At 47.4% G+C, this 12321-nt stretch overlaps 1 protein-coding gene across 1 annotated transcript; it reads left to right on the top strand.

The window, feature by feature from the left end:
- The first annotated feature begins 3175 nt into the window (after window positions 1–3175).
- Window positions 3176–6311, top strand: KCNE4 (potassium voltage-gated channel subfamily E regulatory subunit 4). Its single transcript, XM_045854183.1, has 2 exons — window positions 3176–3262; window positions 3801–6311. The coding sequence occupies exon 2, from the start codon at window positions 3827–3829 to the stop codon at window positions 4337–4339; it is 513 nt and encodes a 170-aa protein (XP_045710139.1). The 5' UTR covers window positions 3176–3262; window positions 3801–3826; the 3' UTR covers window positions 4340–6311.
- The last annotated feature ends 6010 nt before the right edge of the window (window positions 6312–12321 follow it).

The following is a 12321-nucleotide window of genomic DNA, read 5'->3' as shown; positions in this document are numbered from 1 at the left end:
AGACCAGGGTTCAAATCCTACTAATAGCATGCCCTTGAGCAATTTGCTTAGCCTGTCTGTCTTTCAGGCTTTCCCCCCTAGAGAATGGTTATAATACTGAGCTCACAAGGCTGAAGTAAGAAGAGCCTCTTCCAAATGCTTGGTATATAATAGACACTCAGTTAGGTCTGGACTGTAGTGTAGCTTAGATTTACTTAAAATAGCATTTCAAAATGGATTTTTCGAAAGCATGATATTGATGCAAGGATAGACAGATGGGCCAACAGAATGGAATCAATCACAGGATTAGATCTGCACATATATGGTTAATTGATTTTGCAAAGGTTCTGAGATTATTCAATGGGACAAGGACCGTCTTTTCCACTAATGGTACTGGAACAATTAGACATCCACACGCAACAAATACATGAACCTTGGCCCATGCTTTGCACCATATACAAAAATAACTTGAAATGTGTTATAGACCCAGGTGTATGAGGAAAGCTATAAAACTTCTAAGAGAAGTATAGGACAGAATCTTTGCCTTGGGTTAGATAGAAATTTCTTAGGATACCAAAAGCACAATTTTTTTTTAATAAACTGGACTTCATCAGCATCAAGAAGTGTTTGCTTTTCAAAAGACGCTGTTAAGAAAATGAAAATGCAAGCCACAGACTAAGAGAAAGTACACAGACAATGCATTTATTTCTTTCACATCGCTGTCTCCTGAAACCTGGCACGGAGTAGATGTAATTCATAGTTCTCGTGTGTCCCCATTCTCTCCCTCACAGAATGACCTTCCAGATACTTCTCCTTCCTCCCTCACTATTTATGCTATTGTCCACTCCATACTTTCCACAATACTGTTATGAGTGAGGGCTGGAGAGACTGGGCTATGCGTTATGACATTGCAAGCCCCACACCTTCAATTCTATGTGTGGCAAAAGAAGGAAGAACAACGATGAAAAATCCGGAGAAAGGCACATGCCCGTCAGGCAGCAACTGGAAGCCCGTGGTAGCAACAGGACACCGTCAACAACGACCACAAAGTGCGTGGATCGAACATGCACACACTCCAGACACGGCACTAAGTGCTGCACTTGCCTCGTTTCGCCCAGCTGCAGGAGAAGCCCCGGATCCATGCACGGTCAGCAGAGGGTCCCGGAGGAGGCGGGGTCACCACACAGGCTGCAGCAGAGCTTTGTTCGGGCTGTTCCTCACCTTAGACCTGGGACGGATTTTGTTCTTCCTATTTCTCTCAAGTGCTTTGTCCTTAGGACTAGATTTATCCATGTCTCGTCTTGGTTTTACTGTTGTGGGACGGTTGGCTCCATTTAGGAAACTTATTTTGTGTGAAAATTCAGCCTCTGTTTGGCTTCCTGGCACCAGGCTTTGTATTTCCTCCATCCCTAATCCTGATCACCCCTCCCCCCACCTCCTCTTCGCTCCCTCTAGGGTTCCACATGCAGTGCTCGGCTGTCCCTGGGGGATTAGGAATCTCGTATGTCCTAGGTACATAATCAACATTATTGGGATGAACAGTCGATAGGCATCACGCTCCTAGGTCTCTCTTTCCCAGTGTTTACATTTTTTTCTTTTTCTTTTTCTATTGTCCTTGACAAACCACTGCACGCATAGCTGAAGATGGAAATCTTCAGACATTTAACATGAATACAATTGGTATGGTCATGTCTGCTTTTGCCGAGATACCTGTGGAACTTTTTAAATAGTCATCTAACTGCGAGGACATCTTTATTGGTGGGCAAAGTTCCAGTGTGTGGGTGTTCTTGGTGCTGGATTGTCCAGCCAGCACCAAACCAGCCGGGCACTTTTGGGTGAGAACAACCCACACCATAAAGAGATCAAACCGGTGGTCACCACAGTAGCGGGTACTCCTGGTCCTGCTCTTTGCACAGGTATCCCACGAGAATCTGGGCCAGGAGCTAACCCAGGTGGGTTTATGTAGCAGCGCTAGAAGTCCCCGTGGCTGGGGGACATGTGTGCCAGGTGTGGCAGAGGTGTGTTACCATGCTCCCCCCTGAGCCTCAGTTGAGCAACAGCTGAACGACAAGAGATGCTTTCTCAAGAGCTGATTCCCCAGGATAACCTGGCGGTTGTCTATGGGCTGCAGACAACTGGGGGCACAGCTGCCCTCCCAGTTTCCTTCAACTTAGAACATGAGGCTCTCAGAATAAACAGCCCAGGAAGCAGATGGTCCGACATCAAAGTCTTCAACTCCTTTTCCAATTTTGATCGCAGCAAGCCTTTTCACACAGGTCTGTGTAGGTTTTCAAAGCTTGAACTGTGCTCCGTTGCTCCCCGGAGGATTTGTGCCGTTCCCGTGACCTGCCAGAGAGGCGAAGAGAGGTTTGAATGGTCTCTGTGTGATGCCGCGAGGAGCAGCTGTGCCCGCAGGGCTGGCGGGAAACCTACACAGTATCTCGCACGGTGACCCGTTTCCACTTCATGCAGAAGGTTGAAAAGAATCTAAAAGACACACCAATTATAACTATAAAAAATAGATTAATGGGCTTGATGTGGGAGACAGGGAGAGGCTCTCTGTATTTTGAAAAGGCTAACCTGCACCAGCCAGCCTTAAGTCCCTGAATGAGTAAACTGACAGGTTGCACAGTGCCTTTAATTCTAGGAGTCGAAGCCCCCCCACCCCCCAGGGCCAAACATTTTACAGACCAGGAATCTGCAGCGCAGAAAGGATCAGTGAAGGTTTTCAAATCGGAGTAGTTCGTGGAAGGACAGAAACGTCAGCCCTAGTTTCCTGACAGGAAATGCTGCCCTCGCTTGCCACTGTCTTTTATCCAGATTATGTATATGATCTTTGGTCTCCAAAAACCTGCCAACAGCATGGTAGTTCTTCCCCAACAGGCACGTGAAACACGAACTAAGTCTCGGTGAGACTGGGTTTTGGGGTGAAGAGTTCTAACCAGGCACTGTTTCTTCTCCTCTCCCCGCTCCTTTTCACGGCCACCTGAAAACTCTTGGCTCCATGCTGGGGAGTGAGGAACCCTCACGCGGTTCCCAGTGTCTTTCTTTTCACAGCTGCAGAGTTCAGTCCGGGGAGCCGCGGCGCTCCGAGTTCACTGTGCACTCTGCCACGGCCAACCTCTGTTGTAAATTTTCCTCCCCGAACACGTGACGACGCATCTCTTGACTATATATCCCAAGTGCAGCAGCAGAGCCGTCAGAGAGCTGAGCCCCACGCGGAGGAACGCTCTCGGACCGGCCATTTGGGAATCAGGACTCCCAACACGTTTGCCAGCGTTTGGTAAGTGAGGGATGTTGCTTGGCCTCAGGGATGTTTGAAAGAAGGTTATTTCCAGCAATTGATACATAAAGTTTTCCTTCCCTTCCCTTTTTTTTTTTTGTCCTAAGGAAACTTTGTTTTGAACTAAAAATAGTTTTGAGTTGGAGAAGTAAAATGTAAACGTTCTCTTTTCTGCTCAGCCAGTTAAAAAAAAGTTTCCTGGGGATCCCAATGTAGTTTATTTTCTTATATTGATTTTTTTTCCTTTGGTTTTTAAAATTGTAAAAGCAATGCTTTTTTTTTTTTTACATGCTTGCTCAATGAATTGCAAATGTGATGACTGTGTATAGACTGAAAAATGAAAGTCCTCCTCCTATCCTTCCCATTCTCCCTGCCTGCTTCCCCGTGCAGCCCCTACCTCCTGTTAGCTGTCCAGTGGGGGCTCTTTCTGCATGCGTTTATAAGCCGTTTGACATTGCAGCTCCACAAACCTCGGGCTCACCCTCTGTCCTCTGCCACGGACCCGTGGGAGAGTTCTAACGTGCAGGTTTCTCCCCAGGCCCTGGCCGTGCGACCAGCGCTTCAATGCTGAAGATGGAGCCTCTGAACAGCACGTACCCCAGCACCACAGCCCCCAGCCGCCCCCTCGGGTCCCACGTCCCCAGCAACGGCAGCAGCAACGGTAACGAATACTTCTACATCCTGGTGGTCATGTCCTTCTACGGTATTTTCTTGATTGGAATCATGCTGGGCTACATGAAATCCAAGAGGCGGGAGAAGAAGTCCAGCCTCTTGCTGCTGTACAAGGATGAGGAGAGGCTGTGGGGGGAGGCCATGAAGCCGCTGCCCATGATGTCGGGGCTGAGGTCGCTGCAGGTGCCCATGATGCTGAACATGCTGCAGGAGAGCGTGGCGCCCGCCCTGTCCTGTACCCTCTGCTCCATGGAGGGGGACAGCGTGAGCTCCGAGTCCTCCTCGCCCGATGTGCACCTCACCATCCAGGAGGAGGGAGCTGACGATGAGCTGGGGGAGACCTCGGAGACTCCTCTGAATGAGAGCAGCGAAGGGTCCTCAGAGAACATTCATCAGAATTCTTAGCACCCCCAGGGCCTCTGGAGGTGGCCCCATCATCCTGCACCCTTAGGGAGAGGAAGGACACTCATTGTGTCTGGTTTCACTTTTGCAGTGCAGCTGCCACTCTGAAGGGACCCCCGGCAAACCCCTGAATGGGGGATGGTGGGGACCACGCTCAGCTGGAGCCAGCAGCAGCCAGGAGTCCGCGAAGTGCCTGTGGTGTGCACGCACCACTGCGAAACCTCTGAAGACGAGCAGTGTGCACACTTACTTTGGGGCCTGGGGCTTGGGGTTCCTGTTCAGAGTTTGGCAGGCCGATGGGCTTGCTCTTGTTTTCTCACTGGATGCCACACTCCCAGGGCTGCCAAATGCCCAGGACATGCTGGGGGACTAAGTTCCATTTGCTAATTTGCCTAGAGCTTTGTTCTCCTAGCTATGATTGGCTGTAAGTACCCCATCGTTTACCTGTGGCATTAGCCCTTCTTTTGGAGGTCTTTTGGGTTGGGAGGGGGACCTTTAATGGAGGACTTGCCACGGGAGAACGCTGGAGATCTGAACCTGGCCTCTTTGCATACTGTAAGGGGAAAAAATGCAATCTTTAAACTTGTTAACATTGGCTGGGATTGTAAGACACGACCCTTTCTCTAACCTAAGACCTTGAACTCCGGTCAGGGACCATCCAGCATTTCATGCTGGCTTGAAGGTTTTTCCATTGAAAGGGTTTCTCTAGCATCCGAGCTGCACTCCCAGTGACTGTGCAGGGGACTCTTCCCCATCTTTCCAGAAGGGGCACTGGTGGGGGGTGAACAAAGCCAACCATTAGCTCTACTGCTGCTCATTTCCCAGCCTCGTTTTCTGAGCTGGGGGAGGACACACCGTGGGCCTCTGTGGTGTGGCCTTTCATCATGTCGCCGACACGTAGAAGGGCAGACTCAGGCAGAAATTGCACAAACTGGGGGTCCAAGTTCTATGTCCCAATCCCAACCCCTGACACTGATTTGCTGTGTGGTCCTGCGTGTGTCATCAGGAGGCTCACCGCCTTCATGGGACTCCTGATGAGCTACATCCCCAGGGGGCTGGAAGGATGTCTTTAACTTTTAAGACTCTGTGATAAATCCTGCATGGCCTGGTGTGGGGAAGCTTGGACAAAATACTTCCCCTTTGGCCGGTTAGTCTGACATAAGATCTGTTTTAAAGGGGCAGCTGAAGACTAGGAACGTAAGTAACTGGGAAATTCAGAGCGAATCACCAACTAACTCCTCCAGGCTGTCGTTTTTCCCAGCCGTGACCCGAAGAGCCAGATCCCACATTTTACTCTGCAAAGTTCTCTGGGTTCTGGAATGTTAACCCTCTAGCGAAGGGAACGAGAAACCCAAAAGCAAACACTCAGGAATGCTTGCCAACCGTCTCCCTGTCGTCCTGCGGTCCATAGCATTGCAGCAGACCCTCCAGGCTCTTCAACACAAGGAGGAAGAGAACCACACCAAAAGGTCAAATTTAATTCTAGTAAAAACAAAAAAACCCTTAGAAAAACCAAACAAGCTTCCTCTCCTTGGACTGGAGACAGCAGTAGCTACTGTTCCCATGGAAGGGTTAACAGTGCAGGAGCTGGTTTACCAGCTTGCCTTAACACAGTGCTAGAGGACATTTATGTCTGGGGTGGAAGGGGCGGGGGAGAAGGGGCCTCTGATCACTTTAAAATTCAGACAGTGGATTTACTCCAAAGGGGGCTGTTTAAGGTGAAAGAAGCCAAGCTAAGCTGGCCCCTTGCCTGGAATCACTTGAATTCTGAAACTTTACTGCAACGGACATGTGCGTGGTCACATTTTCCATTGCTTCATCCTGAAATTTGGTGCAGACCTAGCTGCGCCTCTTCAAAAGTGCTGTACATACTTCCTTCTTATTCTATGAAGTTGTATGAAATTGTCCTCTGTATTTAACAGTTTGTCATTTTCACGATATTTTTTAATTTAAATAAACAAACACGTTTCCCTGAGGAAGTTCTGAGTTCTTTCTTCGGTTCTTCAGTGTAATTCCTACTTTCTGACGCCCCAGGCACATTCTGCCAGCCGTGTGTAGAGCCGGGTCATTTTCCAAGCTAGACTCCCACGAAGACATATTTTATTTCTGCCTGCATCGTGGACTGACCGGGGCTGGCCTTTTCCATCTTGTGATAGGCTTTGCAATGAACGGAAAACAAGTGGCAGATAGTCTTACATCAATTCTCTTTTTTAAATTTGGTGGCTACGGGGGCCCTTGACCTTGAATGTGCAACTGCTGCAAAGATGTTGCTCCGAATATAGTGGCAAGAAAACATTTGATTTGTGCGTTGGCTTGGCAGATACTCTCCACACGTGGGGGCTGTAGTCTGCCCACAGACTGGCGGGCAGAGAGTGGCTGTACACACAGCAGCACAAACTTAGGAAAATACTGGAGCACAAAGGCTATGATTTGGGATGCCCGCCCCCTCTCCCTCACTTCTCCATAAAGACTGACTTTCTAAGTTCCTCCCACCTGGTCCAGCTGTAGCTCTGGCCTGCAGGCTTTGTGGCTTTATTTATACAGTCAGGGGTGCTAAAGAAAAATGACCCAAGCTGGCAACCCATTTTGAATGAAGCAGATGATATAGAACACGCTTCCTTTGATGTTTCTCTGTGTCCTACGAGTTTGGCTTTTCTGTTTCAAGTACGTGTTTCCACTGGGCTCACAGATAAGTGTCTTCTGAAAAGATTTATCTGGTGAAGGTACAAGGGGGTCTGGATCTTTCTCAAAACACATCAAAGGTCTTCATCCACCAGCGGGTACTTTGACAATGTAAGATGAGAAGATTATTTTCAAAAGCAACAAAGCCCTTCTATTTATCTCAGCTTAATGACTGACATTCTTGGTCAGGAAATAGTTAAGGAAAACATTTTTACCACAGGCGGAAGAAGAGGGAATTCTAGACTCTAATTGTCCTAAAAATATGCAGAGTACACTATGTCGTTTTAATGGAATATTTGTTTTCTTAAAAAAAAAAAGTTCTAAGCAGAACCTAAGGCCCAAGGGATTTAATCTGTGTGGATTTACTCATGCATGTGAAAAACAGAGAAGGGAATTTGGCTTCGTGTACCTAGGATATTAGAAACATATTTTAAAGCACTTAAATGTTAGGGATGAGGTAAATGGATCGTCCATGCTGTTCTAATTACACCTTTGTACGTCAAAGTCAGGCAGGGATGCTGTAGAGAAAAAGATTTCCTTCTCAGACAGAATCATGGGCTCAGAACTACCGGGAAAGGCTGAAGTCGGGCCAGGGAATGAATGCTCTTGGCTCGGCACCATGGCTGGAGAGCAGACCCCATGGTCCATCCGAGAGCTGCAGTTGGAGGGTTTTGTGGCCAGGCATGCACTTCCACGGCTCAGCTGGCGAAGGGTCATTCATCATTCTAGAAAAGGCTGCTCTGATCCTAGACATCGTAGAATAGCCAGAACACGGAGCTTACAATGCAACTGACACTCCAGGTTTAGACAGAATACATGTTTGCTCAATCGCCTTACCCCAAATCTGGGTACCGTGCTGGAGAAGATCACAGGGAGTATCATAGGTCAAAGGGCAGGAGGCGGCCTCTGTGGTTGGAGGGAGACATATCAGCTGACCGACCAAGAAAGTGGGTCGGGCAGGGGCTGCACCTCGGGAAGGCAGGGTGAAAGTGGGGTATAGGAGAGACATGGTCTTGTCATGTCCAGCTTTCTAGACTAACTCTGCGGTCGTGTGGCTCTCTAGCTCTTTCAAAATGAGAGGACTTGTTGGTCTTCCTCTCAGGGGACCTGTTCATGAAAAGAATAGGGAACCTCGGAGAGATACTAAGCTATCTTGAGTCTAAGGACAAGTCCGTTTCCAGCTTCTTTTTAAAATGTGTCCTGGGCATCCGTCTGCAAATAAAGCCACTGAAACCTCATCTCCTGTGGATGGTTTCCTCAGGAGACTGCGATGTTTAGGAAAAAGACATGATTTGCCAAAGGAGAAGGGTCATAAGAGAGAAAAATCACAGTTCGCTTCTGCTTTTCCCCATTTCTGAAATGTTTCCTCCCACACAGGAAGGAACAGTTTGGGATGTGAGCAGTTACCATGGAGATAAGCAGCCAAGGTCACTTATTTGAAGAAGCCCGTGGCCCCACAGCAAGGGATTTGAGCGACTTGATGAAGTTGGGATTTGCTCCTTGACTTAGGCCACAAGATTTTAGCCCACGGCAGCCTCCACCCACGACATGGAGGATGGACTCAGGGAGTCCACTGCTCTCCTTTTGTACTGGACAACTCTGTCTTTCTTCTCCTTGCATCTCCCCTGCCCCATGCAATACCAGGCTAAGCTTCTGTAATCTCTGCTCTAGGACTTTATTTTCTTACCTTGCATTTTGTTGGTAAGAAACACAATGAAAGAATTCTTCACATCAACAGCTATACTCTTTCCCTGTCCTGAATGCTTTTCCAGCTTTTGCTTCCAAATGGTAAATGGCAGATTCTCTCTTGTCTTAGTTCTGGCTGCTGTAGCAAAGTACCCCAGCCTGGGTGGCTTATATACAGTACACAGTTATTTCTCACAGGTCTGGAGGCTGTTACCTCCGAGATCAGGATTCCAGTATGGCTGGCTTCTCGTGAAGATCCACTTCTGGATTTGTAGACGGCTGTCTTTTCCTTGTTTCCGCACGGAAATAGAGCGAACCAGCTCTCTGGCCTCTTCTGACACGGGCACTAACCCCATTCATCAGGGCTCCACCGTCACGACCTGGTTACCTTCCAAAGTCCCCGTCTCTTCAATGCCATCACAGTGAGGATTAGATTTCAATATGTGAATTTGTTGAGGCGGGGCACAAATATTCAGGCCACAACATCTCTTTTCCTAATATCCCTCCCTTGTTTCCTCTCTCACTTCCTCCTCTTAAACAAAAGGAACAAAAATAACAGTAACCACGAAGCGTAATACTTGTTAGCTACTTATCCCTTGCTAAGAGCATACTACAAGCAACCATCGCAACCCTGTGATTTGAGCTTCTTCTGCTCTCTGCTAGGCACTAGTAGGTGCTGGGAAAAAATGTAACACCTGCCCAACCCCAGACAGGGCAGTCTTCATATAGATACATTCCAATAAATAACTCTATTTCTGGTTCATTGATGACATTAGTTGAATATTTCTATGTGCAGAGCCCTTTGGCTCTAGAAAGATGTAAGAGTACCTGGCTGTTGAACAACTGAGGACACCCTGATGTGATTAGTCCAACAAAATGTATCGTTTACCTAATATTCGCTTTGCTCCGTGAGAGGCATTTTCCCTTTGATTACCTTATTTAATTCCCCCACGGAAACTCAAAGCTGGGTCTCTAGTACTGTTAGTGTAGACATGAAATTTGAGGCTAAGGGGGATGGTTGCTGGCCAGTGAAATGAATGATCAGGATTTCAGGCCAGGTCTTCTGATATACAGTCTTTTTTTTAAAAGATTTATTTATTTATTTTTAGAGAGGGAAGTGAGGGAGAAAGAGAGAGAGAGAGAAACATGAATGTGCAGTTGCTGGGGGTCATGGTCTGCAACCCTGGCATGTGCCCTGGCTGGGAATCGAACCTGCGATACTTTGGTTCGCAGCCCGCGCTCAATCCACTGGATATACAGTCTTTATATCTGAATCTCTGCACATCACCAGGAAGCAGAGAACCGAAGACATGGAATCTGGGCCCACCCCAGACATCAGGCAGCTCTGTGGCATTGCATATGTTGCTCAGACTTTCTGGGCATGGTCCCTTCTTGATAAAATGGAGATATTAAGAGCTTCTCTACTGACTTCAAACATTGTCGGAATTGTTCATGAAGCAGCTGGAAAAAGTTTTAAAAAAGTCTCTGTCACTGATAGGGAGCTGTGTGTAGACATTTTAGCCTTCACCCATATCCGATATTTCTCCCCTTCTCAGAATAGGGACATTTCCACCACTCAGCACCTTCTCCCATCCCTCCACCCCCACCTCCACCAGGGGTCGGCAGGGGTATGACTCATTGTGGTTGATGTAAACGGAGTGGAAGTGATGTATGTCACATATAAGCCGAGTCCGTGAAAAGCCCATGTCACCCTCTCTACCTGCATGTCACCAATGAGACCAAATGTTCAAGGTGGTATGAATAAATAATAATACAGCCTGTGTCAGCCTGAGAGAGTGAGTTACTGCGTGGGAGATGACAGATCTGGAGAGTTGCCCAGACCTGCAGCTGGCTTTGCATAAAAGCAAAGATAATCTAAGGTATGGCAAATATTGAGAAGTTGGAGTGTTGCTACTGCAGCATAATGTCACCCATTAGAGTTTTTAAAAAATTATTTATTTATTTTTAAAGAGAGGGGAGGAGAGAGAGAAAGAGAGGAAGAACAACATCAATGTGCAGTTGCCTCTCATGCACCCCTACTGGGAGCCTGACCAGCAACCCAGGCATGTGCCCTGAGTGGGAATTGAACTGGCGACCCTTTGGTTTGCAGGCCGGCACTCAACCCACAGAGCCACATGAGCAAGGGCTGGGTTTATACAGTGTATGACCATGTTAGAGAGGCACCGAATGTTGGAAAGTGCCCACTACATCATTAACCCTACCCTTCTGTTTAATGATGGGGAAATTAAGGCTCAGAGCAGTTAAGTACTTGCTCAAAGGATTAGTGGGAGACAGGAGTAGAGCTGGGGTTGCAATTCAAGTCTCTTGGCATCTGGTTCAAGGTCTCCAAAGCTTAGTGAAAACCAATGACCTAGAGTATCTTCTCCCTGGGCCTCTCACCTTGGTCTTCTCTGAGCAGCATCGAGTCACCGGTGTTATCTCCATTTGTGTCTCCATGAACCTTGCTGGGCAGTGGCTTCTTTTTTTTTTTCTGGTTAAACCCTGGCACTTACTGCCCTTCATGTGGGGATGGATCCGAGTGGGCAGAAGAGAACACATTCCCCCAAAACAATGCAATGTGACACCACCGGAAACTTTAATAAAAGGGAAGAAGCTACAACATGGAGAGAAATATTCAAGCAGGGTTGAATGTAGTTACCCCTCAAGCAGCTTTGTGGCCTTCAGTTTGATTTGTTTGCACGTTTTGGCTGAGCTCTGGTGCCCGGGAGGGTCACGGGCAGAGCGCTCGCAGGACTGATGTCTCCAGATGCCAGGTAAAGACTTTTGAAGGTAGACACTGGAGACTCAGCTCTAGACTGAGGTCCCAGAGGATGCAGAAACCAGCAGCCACACCACTGACCATTCATTCCGTATTCTCAGCCCTGATGGGGAAGAAACGGTCTCTCTCTCGTCTCCGCCTTCCTTTTTCACTCAGGCCTTCTGCCGGAGAACCGGACATGGTGCTTGGATGGAGAGATCCCATTTCTCTTTCAAATGTTCTCCTTTTCCTTTTGTACTCCCATCATACCACCTTCACGCCTCGATTGTAGCAGAAGTTCTACTCTTTCCCATAGGATTATATCTTCTGAAAAGTAGGAACCATATATATTGTTTTTGTAGTTAGTGGCTACTTTGGGCGGGAATGTCTCAGGGCTCTCATTGTGTTCTTATCCTTGTATTTTTAAAATTTTTTTTCTCTGGGTGACCTCAAATCTTTATTAACTAATAATAAAGTATGTAAATATTTATAATGAATGCCTGTTTACTAACCATGTGCCAGACTGGATCCTCATGATATTTAATTCACATGACAGGTTGAGAGACCGTGATTTGTTAGCCTATTTTAAATATGAGGGGAGCAAGGCACACAGGAGTCCAGAACATTGATGGTCAGTTAGCAGCAAAACTGAGATTTGAACCTGGCAATCTGGCTCCAGAGTCAATACACCTAACTGCCTGTTGTACTGCCTTTGTGTGTCCAAGTCCCAGTTATTCAGCTCAGGCATAGACTTTCCGCATGAACACCGATGCCTGTGCTATACCAACTGATGTCCCATAAACACTTCAAATTTCTGACACTGAAACTCAAACTATTATCTTTCCTGCAAAACCAGTGC

This window comes from Phyllostomus hastatus, unplaced genomic scaffold (assembly GCF_019186645.2).
Source record: "Phyllostomus hastatus isolate PE091 unplaced genomic scaffold, TTU_PhHast_1.1 phas_contig_137, whole genome shotgun sequence".
Taxonomy (NCBI): domain Eukaryota; kingdom Metazoa; phylum Chordata; class Mammalia; order Chiroptera; family Phyllostomidae; genus Phyllostomus; species Phyllostomus hastatus.
Note: the sequence above shows the minus strand (reverse complement) of the source record. Positions and strands in the feature narration are given on the sequence as shown.